The following is a 22,029-nucleotide window of genomic DNA, read 5'->3' as shown; positions in this document are numbered from 1 at the left end:
TTTCTTCCCTGCAAAATGAATTTGAATATTGTGTAGAATACCATGGTCATAAATATAGCATTTGCTTAAGTCACTGAATGGTGGTGCTGGCAGAAGAATGGCAGTAAGGTAAGACAAACCTTTATCTGGACTATGTATTAATCCTTTGAGAAAAAATTGCTCTCCTCTCCATGATAGAAAGAATCTAGTGTAATGAATATGCCACTCAGTGGCTATCTGGTCCCTTTCCTCAATGTTGGCTTTGGCTGTTGGCTGCTAGGACACTAGGCAGTGGTGATAGGCATATCAGCCTTGACAAGTGGAAGTCCATGTTGTAGAGTCCATGCATAGCCTCCATTCCTGCTGTCATGATCACTCTGTACATGAATTCATTGGGGAAGCATTGGAAAAGAGCTGATTGACATTCACAAGCTGGATCATTGTGTCATCCTCTTGAGGGGCTTTTCTGTACTGGATACCCTTTGGCAAGGATTCACCTGGGATCCAATTATATTCCTATTCTGTACCCATTCCAGGAGGTCCATCCTTATATACCCCAGACTCCTTGTTTTTAGTCTTCCAATCTTGTTCTTTCCAAGTACTTAGCTAATTATATAACCCATTAGTCACTACCCATGAATCAATGTAGATAAGTATCTTAGGCTATGTTTTCTTCCATGAAAAGTAGACAACCACGGATACACCCCAAATTCTACCCACAGTGAGGATTCACCTTTGCCATGTGTTTGAGGCCACCCCTCCTGGGGTGTAGTATAATGGCTCTTCACTTTCATCTAGAGCCTAAACATAAGGCAGGTCATCTGTAAACCAGTTTTGTACTTTTTCCTCCTCTGTTAACTTGTTATAGGGCATTTCTATGAGGTCATGCGATTAGATTGAGAGAAACCTAATGAAGCAGTAGGAACAGGTACTATAGGAATCTAAGTTATTTGTGCATGGAATTTACTCATCTTCTAGACTTGCTTTTACAATGGAAGGCTACTTTGTATGTCAGGTTTTATTTGGTGGATCAAATAACAGTAATATACAATGGGCAATTTGTGACATATAGTTATTTGGTGCTCTATGGTCAAACATTGGTCTCTGTTACGGTTCAGTAGCAAACCCAGATCTGCTTTTCTTGTTAAGAATCATTGGCAGAATGCATGGTCTTACTCCACTGTGATTCTCTTATGGAAGCTTATGAGAGGCTCCATATATCATCCTTGACTGCTATAGACTTCCAACACCATGCCAATTACTTTTCCTTTTTCTGGAATCTTTCGCGCTGCCTATCTTTGCTATGTTGATAAGTTATATGTTAGCTTCTAATCCAGTCAAAATGCTCTAGTCACTGTGATTAAGTTTCAATTCAGTATTCTCAGATCTCCTGTGACAAACATACAGAACGTATCTAGTGAACCACTTCTAATGGTTAATGTGATCCATTGCATGTTGATTCTTCCTAGTTTCCCTCTCAGAGGAAAATTTTCAATGTTTTGGAACATTCCTCTATTGTGCTTTAATATATATATATTTAAATATATTATTAAATATATATATTTAAATAATACGAATACATATATTGTTAAATATATTAAATATATAAATATATATATTAAATCACAATAGAGGAGTGTTCCAAAACATTGAAAAGAAGAGAAGCTGTAGGTCTACAGAAAAATCATGCATCAATTACAGAGTTTCCATTCACTACCCTATTAATACCTTGCATTAGTGTGGTTCATGAAAGAACACTTTTATAATTATGTGATTAACTGTAATTCATTGTTTATAATAGGATTTGCTGTTTGTGTTGTTTTTTTTTAAAAAAGTTTTATTCTGGTAACATATATATAACCTAAAATTTCCCCTTTAACCACATTCACATGCATAATTCAGTGCTGTTAATTACATTCACAATGTTGTGCTATCATGTGATGATATTTTATAGATAAATACTGATCTGTTTCCTGAAGTTTTCTCACACTATGGAGGACATATTCCACTTGGATTTTGTTTATTGTTCTAGATGGTGAGACTAAGACAAAGATTGGAGAATTACCTTCAAATGAGGAACTTACAGCAAAAATTGAACCATTGACTGAAGGGTCTTGCATCTCCAAAGAAGATGTTCTCCAGGATTCTGAGTGCAGAGAATTCTGTGGATTGGGGAATAAATTAAATGAAAAGGATCAGAAACTCTTTAAAAGAAGAAAACATAACTGTGATGAATGTGGACAAAGCTTTGCTTGGAATACAGGCCTTATTAGGCATCAAAGAACCCACTGGGAGAAACCGTATGAATGCGATGAGTGTGGAAAGGCCTTTAGTGTGAGCTCAGCCCTGGTTCTGCATCAGAGAATACATACAGGGGAGAAACCCTATCCTTGTCATTGGTGTATTAAAAGTTTCAGTCGGAGCTCAGACCTTATTAAACATCAAAGAGTCCATACTGGTGAAAAACCTTATAAATGTGATGAATGTGGCAAAGCCTTCAGTCAGAGCTCAGATCTTATTATACATCAGAGAATCCATACTGGAGAAAAACCCTACCAGTGTAATCATTGTAGTAAAAGTTTTAGCCAGCGCTCAGACCTGGTTAAACATCAGAGAATTCATACTGGAGAGAAGCCTTATACATGTAATCAGTGTAACAAACATTTTAGTCAGAGTTCTGATGTTATAAAACATCAACGAATCCACACTGGTGAAAAGCCATATAAATGTGATATGTGTGGAAAAGCCTTCAGTCAAAGCTCAGATCTTATTCTACATCAGAGAATCCACACTGGGGAGAAACCATACCCATGTAATCAGTGTAGCAAAAGTTTTAGTCAGAACTCAGATCTTATTAAACATAGAAGAATCCACACTGGTGAGAAACCCTATAAATGTAATGAATGTGGAAAAGCTTTTAATCAGAGCTCCGTCCTTATTCTGCATCAAAGAATTCACACTGGAGAGAAACCCTATCCATGTAATCAGTGTAGCAAAACTTTCAGTAGGCTTTCAGATCTTATTAATCATCAACGAATTCACACAGGAGAGAAGCCTTACCCATGTGATCAGTGCAATAAAATGTTTAGTCGAAGATCAGATCTTGTTAAACATCATAGAATTCATACGGGTGAAAAACCCTATGAATGTGATGAGTGTGGGAAAACCTTCAGTCAGAGCTCAAACCTTATTCTACATCAGAGAATCCACACTGGAGAAAAACCCTACCCATGTAGTGATTGTACTAAAAGTTTTAGTCGTCGTTCAGACCTTGTTAAACATCAAAGAATACACACTGGAGAGAAACCTTATGCATGTAATCAGTGCAATAAAAGTTTTAGTCAAAGCTCAGACCTCACTAAACATCAGAGAGTACACTCTGGAGAAAAGCCCTATCATTGTGATAGTTGTGAGAAAGCCTTCAGTCAGAGTTCTGACCTTATTCTTCATCACAGAATTCACACTGGAGAAAAGCCATATCCTTGCACACAGTGCAGCAAAAGTTTCAGTCAGAACTCAGACCTGACCAAACACCAGAGAATCCACACTGGGGAGAAACCATATAAATGTAATGAGTGTGGGAAAGCTTTCAGTCAATGCTCAGCTCTTATCCTACATCAGAGAATCCACACTGGGGAGAAACCATATCCATGTGACCAGTGTGGCAAAAGCTTTAGTCGGCGCTCCGATCTCATTAATCATCAAAAAATCCACATGAGTGAGAAGCCGTATAAATGTGATGTGTGTGGAAAAGCCTTCAGCTTGTGCATAGATATTATTGAACATCTGAGAATCCACACTGGGGAAAAACACTACTGGTGTGTTCAGTGCAGCAGAGGTTTTAGCCAAGAAACTGATCTTATTAATCACGAGAAAGTCCATACTGGGGAAGACAGTATTAATGTGATGAATATGGGAAAACCTTTAGTGCACACGCCAACTTTATTTAGTACCCGAGACACCATGCTGGAAAAAAATCCTATGAATGCTATTGATGATCATGAAAAAGATTTTAACTAATGCTCAACTTTGGTATTACACTGAAACACACACACACTGGGGGGAAAACTAATTTTTACAATGAAAGTTTAATTTGGAGCTCAGACATTACTAAACTTAAGAAAAATTCAGAGTCCCATGAATTGTGGGAAAACTTTCATTGTGAATAAAATTTTTAATTGAATGTTGATAAGCAACAATAGAAATTATCTTTGCAGTAATTAAGAAATGTTCTAGTCTTTTATTCAAATGAAATCCACAAGAGGAGAATTTATCAGTGTAAGAAATGTGTAACAGTTAATGTAGAACCATATCAAACATGAAAAATTTCAGCTTTGGGAGGTATTCAATCAGAACTCAGAAGGGAATGTACTGATGTTACAATTCAAACCTTCAGTGAGCCCAAATTACCTGTTGCGTATCAGGGAAGTTATATTAGAGAATGTAGAAAACACTTGAATATTCATCCGTATTTTAATTTGACATTCACTCTGGTATCACACTTATCCCGAGAGCTGTAGAATCCTCCATTATGCTGATGCTAGTTATCTTTACATCATCTGTGTGTGAACATGTTGTGTTATTCTGGTATGGAATTTATTAAAGCTAGGTAACTGCAGGAGCCTCCTTTTCTTAGAAGTTTCTTTTTAGTTTTGTTTTTGCCTAGTGTTGGTTTTTCTAGTGAGCATGAGTTTGTGCATGCCCTGTTAATATTCACAGCAATTATGGATTTATTTCAATCTCAATGCAGCCTATGAACTCTGGTGGTTTGAAATCACCTCTTCAACAACTATATTGAGCTGTTGGCACCTTCTAAACATGTGAACCAGGATTTTCAAAAGAAAAAAGAATTCCATATATCAGTGTGAAGATTTCTCTATTACTATGTTTATCTTGTCACCTACAGATTAACAAAAATGGTAGCTGAAATAATACCCTCAAAATTAATTTGTATGGCATATTTTATCTAAAAATAAAAAGACCTGATCTTTTTATCAAGTGGAAAAATTTATCAGTCCTTTTTTAATGTTTTATTTTTGGATATCAGACACACTGGCAACAGGCTACGTATATGCAAAGGCTTCAACTGGAAATAGAAACAGATTTTTTAAAAATAAGCAAAAACACAAATAATTGTCTTTCTGGAATTAACCTCTGTTAAAATTCTATTATTATTTACTTTGAATATCCCCAATGCTTATAAAATTAGTGTTTCAATTTAACAGACTTGTTAAGTTACCATGTGCCAGACATTTTTACAGTTTGGTATATACAAAAAATATACTGCCTGTTCATGCTACCAGAATGGAAATCACCAGAGATGGATTGGCTTTTATAAAGGGGGTTTATTTGGTTACACAGTTACAGTCTTAAGGCCATAAAGTGTCCAAGGTAACACATCAGCAATGGGGTACCTTCACTAGAGAATGGCCAGCAGTGTCTGGAAAACCTCTGTTAGCTGGGAAGGCACGTGGCTGGCGACTGCTCTGAAGTTCTGGTTTCAAAATGGCTTTGTCCCAGGATGTTCCTTTCTAGGCTGCAGTTCCTCAAAAATGTCACTCTTAGTTGCACTTGGGATATTTGTCCTCTCTCAGCTTCTCCGGAGCAAGAGTCTGCTTTCAATGGCCGTCTTCAAAATGTCTCTCATCTGCAGCTCCAGTCTTTCTTCAAAATGTCTCTCCTGGCTGTAACAAGCTCACTCCTGTCTGATCTTATATAGTGCACCAGTAATTTAAGTCAGACCCACCCAATGGGTGGGCCAACACCTCCAGGGAAATTATCCAATCAGAGTCATCACCCACAGTTGGGTGGGGCACACCTCTATGGAAACACTCAAAGAATTACAATCTAATTAACACTGATAGGTCTGCCGAACACAAGATTACATCAAAGATAATGGTGTTTGGGGGGACATAATACATTCAAACTGGCACATTCCACCCCCTGGACCCCAAAATGACATTATCTTTCCATATACAAAATGCTTTCATCCCACAACAATATTACAGAAACTTAAGTCATTTCAGTAACAATAGTTAAGTACAAGATCCCATCAAAATCAATTATAGGCATGGTCAGTCCTAAGACATAATTTTTCTTTAGCTGTGGATCTGTGAACTTAGAACAAGTTATGTTCTTCCAATATACAAAGGAGGGACATTCATAGGATAAATATTCCCATTGCCGTCAGGAGAAACAGTAAGGAACACAGGGTTTAAAGGACCGAAACAGTTCCAAAAACTTGCAGGGCAAACTCCATTAAATTTCAAAGCCTGAGAGTCATTTACAGAACGACGTTGCATCCTTGTGGCTTGAGAGAGCAGGAGTCTAGCCCTTCCTAAGGGTCTTTGTGGCAGCCCTTTCCTCTCCAAATGCTTGCTCCAACATATCCACACATTGGGGAGACCACCTACTCGGCCCACTCCTCAAACATTGGGGCAGCATCTGGATTCCTTTCCACCTCCGGGGCACATGCTCATCCCCTTCAGAACAGTGTGGTGGCAGCTAGGCTCTCCCCAATTCCCTGGGAATGTGCTCCACCCTCTTTGGGGCTCGGGGTGGCAGAACACTTCCTGAACATTGAGGTGGAAGGCCCGCCCTCGACCTCCAGGGCAAAGTCACCCTTTCCATGCATGTGGGCTGCTCCACTCTCCCACCCCAAGACCTCTTGACTCCAGACCTCAACCTCCATGGCTCTGTCTTTGAAGAAATTTTTCCTTCAATTTTTTCCTTGTCTGTCTCCTCCAGTCCCAACTGGCAACAGCTCTGTCTATAAAGATCTCGCAAAAATTCTGTTGGCTTCACATGAAGCACACGGGTCAAAGCTGTCAGACAATAGGGCTTTCCACAAATCCTTTCTGCTTAACTCCTTTTCCAGTCTTGGCTTGTACTGAAATGGCAGCTGGTTTCCATGTTTGGTTACATCCTCATGTTGGGCTGTAGCTTCTGGGATTCCACTCCCTGGAAGTCCGTAATTTTCCAAGCCATCAGCTTCTGGTTTCTTTGAATCCAAGAGTTCAGTTCTAAGTTTATCTCTCTCCACTCGCATTGTACTATAAGCTGCAAGGAGAAGCCAGGGTACATCCTCCACATGTAGTCTGGAGATCACCTCAGCTAAGTATTCCAGGTTGTCGCTTTCAAATTCTTTCCATCTGACACCAGGACTCAATTTTGCCAAATTCTCTGCCACTTTAAAACAAGGATTGCCTTTCTTCCAGTTCACAACAACACAGTCATCATTTCTGTTCAAGGCCTCATCAGAAGTATCTTTAGAGTCCATATTTCCACAAACAGTCTCTTCAAAGCAGTTTAGGCCTTTTCTTTCAAGCTCCTCACAATTCTTCCAGAATCTTCCCCTTATCCATTTAAAAAGCTGTTCCAACATGATTGGTATTTGCAAACTCAGCAGCAAAAGCACCCCACTCTCGGTACCAAAATCTGTTCTAGTTTGCTAATGCTGCAGAATGCAAAACACCAGAGATGGATTGGCTTTTATAAAGAGGGTTTATTTGGTTACACAGCTACAGTCTTAATGCCATAAAGTTTCCAAGGTAACACATTAGCAATGGGGTACCTTCACTAGAGGATAGCCAGCAGTGTCTGGAAAACCTCTGTTAGCTGGGAAGGCACGTGGCTGGCATCTGCTCCAAAGTTCTGGTTTCAAAATGGCTTTGTCCCAGGATGTTCCTCTCTAGGCTGCAGTTCCTCAAAAATGTCACTCTTAGCTGCACTTGGGATATTTGTCCTCTCTCAGCTTCTCCAGAGCAAAAGTCTGCTTTCAATGGCCATCTTCAAAATGTCTCTCATCTGCAGCTCCTATGCTTTCTTGAAAATGTCTCTCTTAGCTGTAGTAATCTCACTCCTTCTGTCTGATCTTATATAGTGCACCAGTAATTTAATTCAGATCCACCCAGTGGGTGGGCCAACACCTCCATGGAAATTACCCAGTCAGAGTCATCACCCACATTTGGGTAGGGCACATCTCTATGGAAACACTCAAAGAATTACAATCTAATTAACACTGATAGGTCTGCCCACACAAGATTACATCAAAGATAATGGTGTTTGGGGGACATAATACATTCAAACTGGCACACTGCCCTTCCAACAAAACATGTATTGTATAATGATAAGAGATTGATGCATACAGAAAACACTCAGCCCAATGTACTCATAAGGATAGATCAAGATTCTTGTAAGAGCTCGGAGGAGGCAGGGTTCAATTCTGATAAGAAGGAAAAAAAATTATGGAGTAGCAAAATTTGAATTTTGAATCCGAGAGTAGGGACATAAAAGCAGGAAGGGAATAGTCAACAAAGGCATAGATGCAAGGAAGTGCAAGAAATGATGTGGGGTGACATGCTTAGTCATTAACTTATTCAGTAAATATTCACTGTCAGGCACTGTACTGGTGCTGCTGGAGGAAAAGAAAACTGAAGCCCTTGCCTAAAAAAGCTCCCAGACAAACAAACATAGTTATAATGTAAAAAGAAAAGAAAAAAGAAACATATACTAGGTTAAGAATAAGGTGGAAATGGAAGTGAGGTAGGAGAAAAGACTTAAGGAGTGTGATGCTAAACAAGCAGGAACTGTAACGTTCTGTGCCTTAGTCTCGTCTTAAAACAGGAAAGTATTAGGTATGTTTGGACTAGATTTCCTATTTCTGCTTTTTGTTCTCAAGGTAATAAAAAAGCCATTAAAGTCTTTGAACCGGGGAACAGCTTGACCATCTTCCTGCTTTAAGAAGAGTCCAACTGTATCTTTTTTTTTGGAAGATATCTACAATGTTTAATTTTCCTAAACTAAATTTGTTTCTAGGATGAATATAAACTTAAACAGCAGGCATATTCATACTTCAGTGAAAGTAACTATTTTTTTTCCACAGAGTGCTTTAGAATCTGTTTGCTTAAATATCAAAGTCCATCAAACATTTCTCCAGACATATATACAAAATCAGCTTTTCAAAAACCTTAACTTCAACTTCATGAATTACTTATTTAACTGGAGGCAGGACCCATCAGTACCCTCAAACCTGGACAAGCAAAGCTGTGTGACCTTTGCCCTGCTAGGGGGTATAGTCCAAGAACAAATTTTTTAAAAAAATTCATAACAGCTTCTCACTTTTTCCCATATTATAAAAATTTTTTTACTAATTCTGAAATAGGACAGAAGAAATATTTATTTTCCAACATATCCCAAGATGAAATCTTCTATGTGTATTTGCATTATACAATTTCAGATAGATTCAATAAATTAGTAAATCTGAACTATAATTGATTTGTCTATTTAATTCCCTAATTTGTGATTTTTTTTATTTTAAAAGATAGAAACTTTATGACAGAAGGTATCACTTATGGATAAAAGTTTACACAATCATATATCCAGTGAAAAAAAGGATTGTTCCTCTGATTTGGTGACCCATGTAACAAGCATAGATCAAAAATCTGAAACAGTAAATACAAAGCTATTGACCTTTGGTTCCAACTGTATCTTAAAACTACAACTTCTGTGTGAGACCAAGGGAAGAGATCTTTATTTGGTGCAGCACTGATATTTTTTGTAGCACTAAATAATTTAACTTGTACAGTCAGTTTATTCAAACATCATAACTACCTGGAACTTTGAATAGGGAGTGAGATGAGGTAGGTTTGTACAGGTTAGTGTGAAATCCTGATATATCCCAAAGTAATTTGGGCAGAGAATAAAAGTGTATTTGCAAGGCTCCCCTGAGGAACAGGGGGATCATGCAGAAATATTAAACTTCTCCACCTGGGTTATTACTGATATTCTCACAAACATTGAGGACTGCCAATTTAGTAGGCTGAGCTCTTGATCTTGGGTTTGCCCTTAAGTAGTTTGTTACTGCAAAGGAGAGGCTAAGCCTGCTTATAATTGTGCCTAAGTCTCCCCTAGAGAACTTCTTTGTTGCTCAGATGTGGCCTGTCTCTCTCTAAGCCCACTAGACAGGTAAACTCACTGCCCTACCTGCTCCATGGAACATGATGACTCCTAGGAGTGTAAATCTCCCTGGCAACATGGGACATAACTCCTGGGGATGAACCTGGACCCAACATTGTGGAATTGAGAAAATCTTTTTGACCAAAAGGGGAAAGGGAAATGAAACAAAATAAAGCTTCAGTGGCTGAGAGTTTTCAAATGGAGTCAAGAGGTCACTCTGGAAGGTATTTTTATGTGCTATCTAGATAACCCTTTTTAGTTTTTAGTGTATTGGAATAGATAGAAGGAAAAACCTGAAACAGTTGAACTGCAACCCAGTAGACTTTATTCTTTAAGACGATTGTATAACTAGCTTACATGGTGTGACTGTGTGACTGTGAAAACCTTGTGGCTCACACTGCTTTTATCCAGTGTATGGACAGATGAGTACAAAAATGGGGCAAAAATTAAATGAAAAATAGGGTGGGATGGGGGATGGAATATTTACATGTTATTTTTTACTTTTTATTTTTTATAAATATAGAACTATACTTGGAATATTTAATAGCTTTTAAATTACAAGCAATTTATTGAATCACACTATGCATCAATATACAGTAAAATTTTACAATTTAAAAATGTACACAAATTAAACTGAAAGTTCATTAACTGTGATATTGCTGTGCACCTCTCAAGACTATTCAAGTCCAACAGGAAGGCCTCCTGGTGACTGCTCTGTGGGTCCTTCACCTGCAAACATGACTCCCACAGTGGGTGCTGTGCCATGCTTATCGAAACTTGTGCAAACTTGAGCAGAACAGCCTGTGCTAAGCCACGCACACTGATCCTGGGAGTATGTTGGTGATACAACCCTGCCAACACATCTCGAAGGAATCCATTTATATACTAAATGGAAAATTTTTCTACTTTTATTTTTATTCTTATTTATTTATTTTGGAGTAAGGAAAATGTTCAAAAATTGATTGTGGTGATGAATGCACAACTATATGATGGTACTGTGAACAACTGATTGTACACTGTGGATGATTGTATGGTATGTAAATATATCTAAAAAAACTGAATTAAAAAAAAAGATACTTTGACAAGGAAAAAAAAAAGGAGTCCAAGATTAAAAAGGGGAAAGAGATGGCAGGAAGAAAAACTATTTTAGAAGTCTGGAGATAAACTCATGAGGTCCAGAGGGAGAGGAGATTACAGGCAGGAAATGGGTGCAAAACATTTTGACATGATGATGGGTTGATGAGTGAGTAGGGAGAAAAGAAAGTACAATAAATTATTGTCTGTTTGTTGAGGAATTTAAAAGGTGAAGAAAAGAAAAATAGGATAATCTCTAAATCTAAAGTTTAGCAATCTCTGTTGAGAAGAAACTTTAAGAACCAACTCATTACTGCATTTCTACCTAGTGTCCTACAGGTAAACTAAAAAATCCTCAACTTTAATACACACCTCATGAGGTCTTCCTCTTGAATTCCCTAATCTGGTGAATTGCACTACTAAGCACCTGGCCGTCCAGATAAAATACCTGGTAATGGTCCTAGACTCCTCATTCTCCCCAGTTTTCCAAATCCAGTTGCTCTTAGAAATGAGTTACAAAAATAACAATTCTTATTGTAAAAATTCAAACAATAATGAGGCACATAGAGTAAAAAGGAAAGTGCAGAGATTGGAGGTTGATGCATTAGAAACCATAGAAGCAAGAAGTCAGTGGAATTAAATATTTAAAGTATTGAAAGAAAATAATAGCCAACCAAGGACCTTGTGATAGGCAATGGTTTCTTAAACTTTACACAAGCCACAAAGAAAAAATATATAAATGGCACTTCATAAAAGTAAAAACTTTTGTGCATCAGGGGACTTTATCAAGAAAGTAAAAAGGCAGCCTACAGAATGGGAGAAGATATTTGGAAACTATATATCTGATAAGGGTTTAATATCCAAAGTATATAAAGAACTATGGCTCAACAACAAAAAGACACTTCAATTAAGAACTTCAATAGACATTTAAGGACTTCAATAGACATTTCACCCATTTTTGTTGTAGTGGTGGTAACATATGCATACCATAAAATTTGCCACTCTAACCACTTTTAAGTGTACAAATCAGTGGCATTAATTACTCTTACAGTGTTGTGCCATTATCACCACCATTCATTATCAAAATTTTTATGTCACTCCAAGCAGAAACTCTGTACCCATTAAGCAATAACCCTTATTCTCCTTTCCCCCATCCCCTGGTAACATATAATATACTTTCCTGTGAATTTGCTTATTCTAGATAGTTCATGTAAGTGAGTCATATAATATTTGCCTAAGGTTCATTCATGTTGTAGCATGTGTCAGAATCTTATTCCTTTTGATGGCTAAATAATACTCCATTGTATGTCCATACTACATTTTGTTTATCCATTCATCTGTTGATGGATGCTTGGGTTGTTTCCACCTTTTAGCCATTGTGAATAATGTTGGCATACAAGTATCTGAGTTTGTGCTTTCAGTTCCTTGGAGTATATTCCTGGGAGTGTGAATGCCAGGTCGTATTATAATTCCATGTTTAACTTTTTGAGGAAGTTCCTTTTTTTTTTTTGAGGAACTTTTAACTTTTGAGGAACCACCACAGTTTTCCACAGTGGCCGTACCATTTTACATTCCTACCCACAACAGATGAGCACTCTTGCATTTCTTTGTAGTTATATTACCTAAGCATGCATCCCTAAACATATAGATTAGTCTTGTCCTTTTAAAAAATTTAATAGGGCTTTTGAATTTCTCTTAATTTATAAGTGCCTCCTTCTGTCATTTTATTTTCTTTACAATTTATCTTTTGAAGTCAAGCCTTTTTACCTGAAGAGTTTCTCACATCTGAATTTTTTCTGTTGTTCAGAAAATTCCAAGTTTATTCAGTATCTTTGTTCTCCTGAACAAGACAAGAATTTTGGTACATATTACCCCTATTAATGCACCTATCTTTTTTTTTAGTTTAATCTCACATACCATACAATTATTCAGATATCCAATGTGTACAATCGCTTGTCCATGGTATCATCATACAGCTGTGTATCCATCACAATTAATTTTTTTAATTTTATTTCAAAATAAATTCAAAGTTATAGGAACAGTTGCAAAAACAATACAAACCCCATACACAGAACTCCAGCATACCCCGAACCCTCTCCGCCAATACCCCGATCCACCAACTTTAACATGCTGTCACACCGCCATTTCTCTCTCTCCCTCCCTCCCTATCTGTCATCCATCATCTATTGCTCTGTCTTCTGAACATATGAGAGCAAGCTGCCACATCCTTGAACAAACACTATAATTCACATAGAAAATTCCCATGAACAAGAACATTCTTTTATGCAACGCCGTTAAGTGCAGCTAAGAAGTTCAAGAAGTTCAACATTGATACAAAGCTTACATTCTATATTTCCTTTTTTTTTTCTTATGTCTCAGCTGTGTCCCTTTGAGCCTCCTGTCCTCCATCCTCAGACCCCATCCAGGATCATCCTTGGCATTTAATTGTCATCTATTTAGACTGTCTTTTTTTTTTTTTTTCAATTGTGGAAACATATACACAGCGTAAATCTTCCCATTCCACCCCCTCCCTAGCATTCCATTAGTGGGATTAATCACATTTAGAATGTTGTAATGCTATCACCTCCCCACCATCCATTACTAGAAATTTCCCTTCACCTCAAACAACAACCCTACACTCATTTCTTAACTCCCCATTGCCCCTTCCCCCACTTCTCGTAACCCATACTCTACTTTTCATCTCTATGGTCATATTCTCTGACAATTTCTTTGTGTTTACTGTGGGGCTTAAAATTAACCTCTTAAATCCATAACAATCTTGTTTTTCTTTGATACCAACTTAACTTCAATAGGACATGTAAACTATGTTCCTCTACTCCTCCATTCTTCCACCTTTACGTAGTTCTTGTAAAAAATTACATATTTTACAGTGAATCCAAAACCACTGATTTGTCATTAGAGTTTGTGTATTTTATATCCTGTAGGAAATAAATAGTGGAGTTACAAATCAAAAATTATTGACTTCTATTTGTATTCCATTGTGGTCAGAGAATATGCTTTGAATATATTCAATTTGTTTTTAATTTATTGAGGCTTGTTTTATGTCCCAGCATATGGTCTATTCTGGAGAAAGATCCATGATCACTAGAGAAAAATCAGTGTCTTGGTGATTTAGGATATAAGGTTCTATATGTGTCCATTAAAATTCTCTATATCTCTTTCTCCTCTCTTTGTTCCTCTGTTGGTAGGGCTCCCTTTAGTATCTGAAGTAGGGCAGGTCTTTTATTGGCAAACTCTCTCAGCATTTGTTTGTCTGTGAAAAATTTAAGCTCTCCCTCAAATTTGAAGGAGAGTTTTGCTGGATCAAGTATTCTTGGTTGGAAGTTTTTCTCTCTCAGAACTTTAAATATGTCATGCCACTGCCTTCTCATCTCCATGGTGGCCACTGAGTAGTCACTACTTAGTCTTATGTTGTTTCCTTTGTATGTGGTGAATTGCTTTTCTCTTGCTGCTTTCAGAACTTGCTCCTTCTCTTCAGTATTTGTCAGTCTGATCAGAAAATGTCTTGGAGTGAGTTTATTTGGATTTATTCTATTTGGAGTTTGCTGGGCATTTATGCTTTGTGTATTTATATTGTGTAGAAGGTTTGGGAAGTTTTCCCCAACAATTTCTTTGAATACTCTTTCTAGACCTTTACCCTTCTCTTCCCCTTCTGGGAAACCAATGAGTCTTAAATTTGGATGTTTTATTTTATCTCTCATATCCCTGAGATCTGTTTCGATTTTTTCGATTTTTTCTCCATTCTTTCTTTTGTTCTTTCATTTTCCATTCTGTGGTCCTCGAGCATGCTGAGTCATTGTTCAACTTCCTCTAATCTTGTATTATGAGGATCCAGAGTCTTTTTAATTTGGCCAACAGTTTCTTTTTATTTCCGTAAGATCTTCTATTTTTTTATTTACTCTCGCAATTTCTTCTTTATGCTCTTCTAGGGTCTTCTTTATGTCCTTTATATCCTGTGCCATGCTCTCATTGTTTGTCTTTAGTTCTTTGATTAATTGCACCAAGTACTGTGTTTCTTCTGATCTTTTGATTTGGGTGTTTGGGATTGGGTTCTCCATGTTGTCTGGTTTTATCATATGCTTTAAGATTTTCTGTTGTTTTTGGCCTCTTGGCATTTCCTTTACTTGATAGGGTTCTTTCAGGTTATAAAAAATACCAATTTCAGGCTGGGAAATGATGGCTGATGAAGAGGAGGAAGTTCAGCGGATCGTGTGGAGACTGCAGGAACTGGTGGATCAGCTCTATTCATTTCGAGACTGCTATTTTGAGACACATAGTGTTGCAGATGCTGGGAGAAAGCAACAGGATGTACAGCAAGAGATGGAGAAGACTCTGCGGCAGATGAAGGAAGTAGTGGGTTCTGTCCAGAGCAAGGCTCAAGTCCTGATGCTAACTGGGAAGGCCCTGAATGTGACTCCTGATTATAGCCTTAGGGCTGAGGAGCTTCTTTCAAAGGCTGTGAAGCTGGAGCCCGAGCTGGTGGAAGCCTGGAACCAGCTGGGTGAGGTGTACTGGAAGAAAGGGGATGTTGCAGCTGCCCATACCTGCTTCTCAGGAGCCCTCACCCATTGTAAGAACAAAGTCTCCCTGCAAAACCTGTCAATGGTGCTTCGCCAGTTGCAGACTGACAGTGGAGATGAACATTCTTGTCATATCATGGACAGTGTTCGACAGGCCAAGTTGGCTGTGCAGATGGATATCCATGATGGCCGCTCTTGGTGTGAGTGATTTCAAAAGATCTCCAAGTTTCTAGAGCAGTGATTCTCAACCATGGCTGCACACCAGAATCATCTGGAGCCCCACTTGTTGAATCTGACTGCAAAGGTGAATCTAGGGCTTCTTTGTTTTGAAGAAGCCCTGTATTAGTCAGGGTTCTCCAAGGAAACGGAACCGACAGGATATATATGTAAATATTATTACAAGAATTGGTTCACACAGCCATGGGGAATGGCAAGTCCAAATTCTGTAGTGCAGGCTGCAAATTGAGAACTCTGATGAAGGTTTCCGTGAAACCCAGCTGGCTGAAAGTAGAGATAGAAATTCTTCTTTCTGACTGCTGAAATCATTAATGCTACTTTTTTTTTTTTTTATCTTCATTTTATTGAGATATATTCACATACCATGCAGTCATGCGGGACAGGTCGTGCATTCGATTGTTCGCGGTGCCATTGCATGGTTGTGTATTCATCACCTGGGTCGGTCCCTGGCACCTTCATTGGCGCGCACATGGGAGTGACAGGAGTGGTGATTGGAGTGAGGGGGAGCAGTTGAAGTGGAAAAGAACACTGGGAAAAAAAAAATACCAATTTCTAATTTGTCAGATGTACAGCTTGATGGCGTACACTTTCTCTAACCAGCAGATGGCATCCGCGAGTCACCTATTCCCTTCAAGTCAGTTCTCCCCAACTTTGTCTTTATGGTGTGTGGGGACTTGATTCTTGTGGGGTTCAACTGGTACACTAAGTTTGGGTGTGTTGTTGGTGCTGTCCACCCTGACTGTGGGGCATGTGTCTGGGTGGTTAGGGAGGCAGGGCAGCTTTAATAATGAAACCTCCCAGGTGTTCCCGGAGATTTAAGGCTGTTGCAGGAGTCTAAGCCTTCATTTCAGTCTTGCCACAGATTATCTCTGCCACTGACCCACAAGTCCTTGGTATTGGCATAGGGTCCGTGGGATTTCCGAGCGAGTGCCCCTTCTCAGCTGTGGTCTTCCAGGACTTCTGCTGAGGGATGGTTGTGCCATGTCACAGATGCGCACCGGCCCTCCAGGGAAGCCCTGGGCTGCTAGGCCGTGCAGGGGCGTTCCCAGCCTGATGTAAAGATGGTTGAATGGGGCATGTTAATTTCCCCCTTTTCGCACAGCTCCACCTTCCCAGCTCCGGGACCATTAGCTGTGGGTGCACCAAAGGCCACTGTCTGTGGCTGATATTGTGGTGTATGTGCGGTGCTGCGAGAAACACTCCCCATCACACTGGGTTTCTTGGTGCGGCTCTGGGCTCTGGTTCTGGCCCTGGGCAGAAGCGTCCCCAGCCCGCCAGGGAGATGGCTGCAAGGGGAACGGTTTCTTTCTCCTTTTGGCTCCCCTCTGCCCCCCTGGCCCCGAGACAATCAGTAGCAGGTGTGGGAAGGGCTATCCTCCATGCCAGACACCGAGGCGTTGGTACAACCTGCTGCTGCTGTGCTTCGCTGCGTGGTTCTCCCTGTCGTATCTGCAGCCGCTCCCGGGTTTTTTTTTGTTTGTTTGTTTGTTTTTAAAGAACTAGTCCGTCTCCAAATGCCAATCCATGGTTTCTCCACACTGCAACGTGGCTGCCGGACTTTCAGCCAGCTCACTCACTCATTTCAGAATGCAGATTTCCGGTTTCACCAAATGCACAGTCCCTGTGGATTTAGCAGACCTTGTCCAGCTGGTGCATCACTGGAACTGGTGTTCCGGGTCACTTTCTGGTTTTTATCTAGTATTTTTCATGGAGGTGTTCTTTGCCCTGTCTCACCTAGTCGCCATCTTAGATTCCTCCAGCTGTCCCTTGTGTTGAGTTTTAAGATTAATTTCTATATTCAAGATATTAAACCCTTATCAGATATGTGGTTTCCAAATATTTTCTCCCATTCTCTATGTTGTCTTTATTTTCTCTAGTTCATGAAAGAATATTCTTATATTTGTACTATTAACCCCAGTCATCATCCACAAGGTTCACAAGGTTACAGCCCCTTCCTTTATCCTCTAGCTTAACCTCTAGTGACATACACAGCCCTAAACTTCCCCTTTCAATCACAATCACATGCATAATTCTGCCCTGTTAATTACAATGACAATAATGTGTTACCATCACCTCTATCCATCTCCAAATATTTACAATAAACCTAATTAAAAATTCTGCACAAATTTAGCATCAGCTCCCCATTCACTACCCTCATTCTATCTCCTGGTAACCCATATTCTAGATTTTAACCATATCAGTTTGCTTATTATAATTAGATCATATTAGTGAGATTATACAGTATTTGTCATTTTGTGTATGACTCATTTCACTCAATGTTACATCCTCAAGGTTCATCCATGTTGTCACATGCATCGGGACTTCATTCCTTCTCACAGCTAAATAGTATTCCATTGTATGTATATACCACATTTTGTTTCCCCATCTTTTGGTTGTTTCCATCTTTTGGCAATTGTAAATAATGCTGCTATGAACATCAGTGTGCAAATGTCCATTCGCGTCCCTGCTTTTAATTCTTCTGGGTATTATCTAGTAACAGAATTACTGGATCATACGACAATTCTATAATTGATTTTCTGAGAAATTGTCAAACTATCTTCCTCAGTGGCTGCACCATTTTCTAGTGTCACCAGCAGTGAATGAGTGTTTCTATTTCTGTACATCTTCTCCAACACTTGTAATATTTTCTTTGTTTAATAGTAGCCACTCTAGTAGGTGTGAAATAGTATTTCATTGTGGTTTTTTTTTTTATTAGTTTTTTTTATTTTTTATGCAATTTTATTGATATATAATCACACAACATACAATCATTCAAAGCGTGCAATCAGTTGTTCACAATATCATAATATAGTTGTACTTTCATCACCACAATCAAACTTTCAAGATTTTCATTATTCCAAAAAATAAAATTAAAATTAAAATAAAAAAGAACATCCAAAACCTCCCATTTCCCTCCCCCCATTGTTCATTTACTTTTTTTTTTTTTAAATTTTTATTGGGATTGTTCAGATACCATACAATTATCCAGTGATCCAAAGTGTACAATCAGTTGCCCCTGGTACCCTCATACAGCTGTGCATCCATCACCACACTTAATTTTTGTTCAATTTTTAGAACCTTTTCATTACTCCAGACAAGAAATACAGTGAAAGATGGAAAAAAAAAAAAAGAAAAGAGAAAGGAAAGGAAACTCGAATCCTCCCATATCCCTAACCAACCCCCCTCAATTGTTGACTCGTAGTGTTGGTATAGTCCATTTGTTACTGTTTATGAAAGAATGTTGAAATATTACAAACTGTAGTATATAGTTTGCATTAGGTATATATTTCTTCCCTATATGCCCTTCTATTATTAACTTCTAGTTGTATCGTCATACATTTGTTCTGGTTCACGGAAGAGTTTTCTAATATTTGTACAGTTAATCATGGACATTGCCCACCATAGGATTCAGTTTTATACATTCCCATCTTTTGACCTCCAGCTTTCCTTCTGGTGACATAGATGACTGAGCTTCCCATTTCCACCTCATTCACGCGCCATTCGGCACTGTTAATTATTCTCACATCTTTCTACCGACACCCCTGTTCATTTCCAGACATTTAAGTTCACCCTAGTTGAACATTCTGCTCATACTAAGCAACCACTCCCCATTCTTAAGCCTCATCCTATGTCTTGGTACCTTATATTTCATGTCTATGAGTTTACATATTATAATTAGTTCTTATCAGTGAGCCCCTGCAATATTTGTCCTTATGTGTCTGGCTTATTTTACTCAGTATATTGCCCTTGAGGTTTTGTCATCAACCCATTTTTTTTTTTTAAGATGGTTTTGTTCACACACAATACATTCCATCCTAAGTAAACAATCGATGGTTCTCTGTATGGTCACATCTTTATGTGTTCACCACCTTCACCACTATCTATATAAGGGCATCTACATTTCTTCCGCAAGGCAGGAGGGAGCGTCAAAAAAGGTAGAGAGGGAAAATAAGAGGAAAAAAATGACAGCTAGGAAGTAGCAAAAGGAAAAGTAACCTTAAATCAAAGTAGGGTAAAGAGTCAGACAATACCAACAATGTCAAGTGTCTAACATGCCTTTCCTATCCCCCCCTCTTATCTGCATTTACCTTGGTATATCGCTTTTGATACATTAAAGGAAGCATAATACAATGATTCTGTTAGTTACAGTCTCTAGTTTACATTGATTGCATCCCTCCCCCAGTGCCTCCCCATTTTTAACACCTTGCAAGGTTGACATTTGCTTGTTCTCCCTTGTAAAAGAAAATATTTGTACATTTTATCACAATTGTTGAACACTCTAGATTTCACCGAGTTACACAGTCCCAAGTCTTTATCTTTTCCTCCTTTCTTCTGGTGTCTCACATGCTCCTAACCTTCCTCTCTCAACCATATACATAGCTATCTTTGTTCAGTGTACTTACATTGCTGTGCTACCATCTCCCAAAATTGTGTTCCAAACCACACACTCCCGTCTTCTATCACTCTGTAGTGTTCCCTTTAGTATTTCCTGTAGGACAGGTGTCTTGTTCACAAAGTCTCTCATTGTCTGTTTGTTAGAAAATATTTTGAGCTCTCCCTCATATTTGAAGGACAGCTTTGCCAGATATAGGATTCTTGGTTGGAGGTTTTCTCTTTCAGTATCTTAAATATATCATACCACTTCCTTCTTTGGCCCCCATGGTTTCTGCTGCTGAGAGAGCTGCACCTTTGTAATGTGATGGATTGCTTTTCTCTTGCTGCTTTCAGGATTCTCTCTTTGTCTTTGGCATTTGATAATCTGATTATTAAGTGTCTTGGCGTAGGTGTATTCAGATCTATTCTGTTTGGAGTATACTGCGCTTCTTGGATCTGTAATTTTATGTCTTTCATAAGAGATGGGAAATTTTCATTGATTATTTCCTCTATTATTGCCTCTGCCCCTTTTCTCTTCTCTTCTCCTTCTGGGACACCAATGATATGTAGATTCTTGTACTTTGTTTCATTCATTTAAGTTCCTGGGAGACGTTTGCTCATATTTTTTCATTCTTTTCTCCATCTGCTCCTTTGCCTGTAGGCTTTCAGGTGTTTTGTTCTCCAGTTCCTGAGTGTTTTCTTCTGCCTCTTGAGATCTGCTGTTGTATGTTTCCATTGTGTCTTTCATCTCTTGTGTTGTGCCTTTCATTTCCATATATTCTACTGGTTGTTTTTTTGAACTTTCAATTTCTGCCTCATATATGCCCAGTGTTTTCTTTACAGCCTCTATCTCTTTTGTGAAATCTTCTCTAAACTTTTTGAATTGATTTAATGTTAGTTGTTTAAATTCCTCTATCTCAGTTGATTTGTACGTTTGTTCCTTTGACTGGGTCATAGCTTCGTTTTTCTTAGTGTAGGTTGTAGTTTTCTGTTGTCTAGGCATCTGACCTCCCAGGCCACCCCAATCAGGTTTTCCAAGATGAGAGCAGTCTCAGGTCACAGAAGGAGGTAATATTTCAGTATCTGGTTTCCCTGATGGCTTTGCTTAGAGGATTGAGACACCTGTGCTTTTCTGCCTGGCAAATCCACCTGTCAGCCTGTCACTGCCTGTGTAAGAGGCTGTTCCTGCGGCTCTCCTCCTCCAGGCTTTGCTGTCTGGTTCCGGAAAGACTGAAAGACGGGCAGTAGAGCTGGGCCCCTCCCTTTCCTCTTGCAAAGCTATGCCCCCTCTAGAGATGTCATCTGCATATCAAGAAGTTCTTTGTTTCTGTGACTCTGCTGATCAAAGTGTTTTGATTTTAAAATGGCTGAGGCTGTCTTTACTGCAAAGTGCTGCGGGCTGAGAACGGCTGCAGTTTTCTCCACAGAGAGAGAAATGGACAGAAAAGGCTCCCAGGTTCAACCCATCAGCCAGAGATAGCACCCGATCCTTTGGGTTCCCCGTCTTTGAGACAGATATGTCCCCCCAACTCTCCCAAGGTCAGTTGTCACCAAAAGCCTCTGTCTGCTTGTTGAGGATTTGCTGTCTGTATTGAGCAGTTTAACATTAAAACCCCACTTGGAGCTGGGCTGAGAGAGTGCAACCGCGCGGCTTCCGTTGAGGGAGGGGCTCTTGGCTCTCGGCTCTCAGCTCAGGTCCACAGTTTTACTTATAGATTTTATGCTGTGATCTCGGTCATTCCTTCCCAATTCAGGTTGGTGGATGATGAGTGGACAGTCACGTTTGTCTCCCCGCTGTTATTCCAGGTTATTTACTAGTTTTTGTAGTCATTTACGAATTGTTCTGGGGGGGACTAACAGTCTTCCC

At 39.0% G+C, this 22,029-nt stretch overlaps 2 protein-coding genes across 9 annotated transcripts in view; both read left to right on the top strand.

The window, feature by feature from the left end:
* The window catches only part of LOC119511523 (zinc finger protein 271), a 309,072-nt gene that overhangs the window by 24,590 nt on the left and 262,453 nt on the right, over positions 1 to 22,029 (top strand). For 4 of the 8 annotated variants that reach the window (XM_037806002.1, XM_037806001.1, XM_037806000.1 and 1 more), the window contains one exon: positions 2,012 to 4,974. The exons of the other annotated variants lie outside the window; for them this stretch is intronic. In XM_037806002.1, the coding sequence (XP_037661930.1) occupies positions 2,012 to 3,999 (1,988 nt within the window). In that variant the 3' untranslated portion in view covers positions 4,000 to 4,974. Of the gene's footprint in view, positions 1 to 2,011; positions 4,975 to 22,029 lie in introns of those variants that run through there. 8 annotated transcript variants of the gene reach the window in all.
* On the top strand, positions 15,205 to 16,162 carry LOC119511529 (tetratricopeptide repeat protein 5-like). Its single transcript, XM_037806009.1, has one exon. It carries the CDS (start codon positions 15,205 to 15,207, stop codon positions 15,757 to 15,759), a length of 555 nt encoding a protein of 184 aa, XP_037661937.1. The 3' UTR covers positions 15,760 to 16,162.

This window comes from Choloepus didactylus, chromosome 16 (assembly GCF_015220235.1).
Source record: "Choloepus didactylus isolate mChoDid1 chromosome 16, mChoDid1.pri, whole genome shotgun sequence".
NCBI lineage: Eukaryota > Metazoa > Chordata > Mammalia > Pilosa > Megalonychidae > Choloepus > Choloepus didactylus.
Note: the sequence above shows the minus strand (reverse complement) of the source record. Positions and strands in the feature narration are given on the sequence as shown.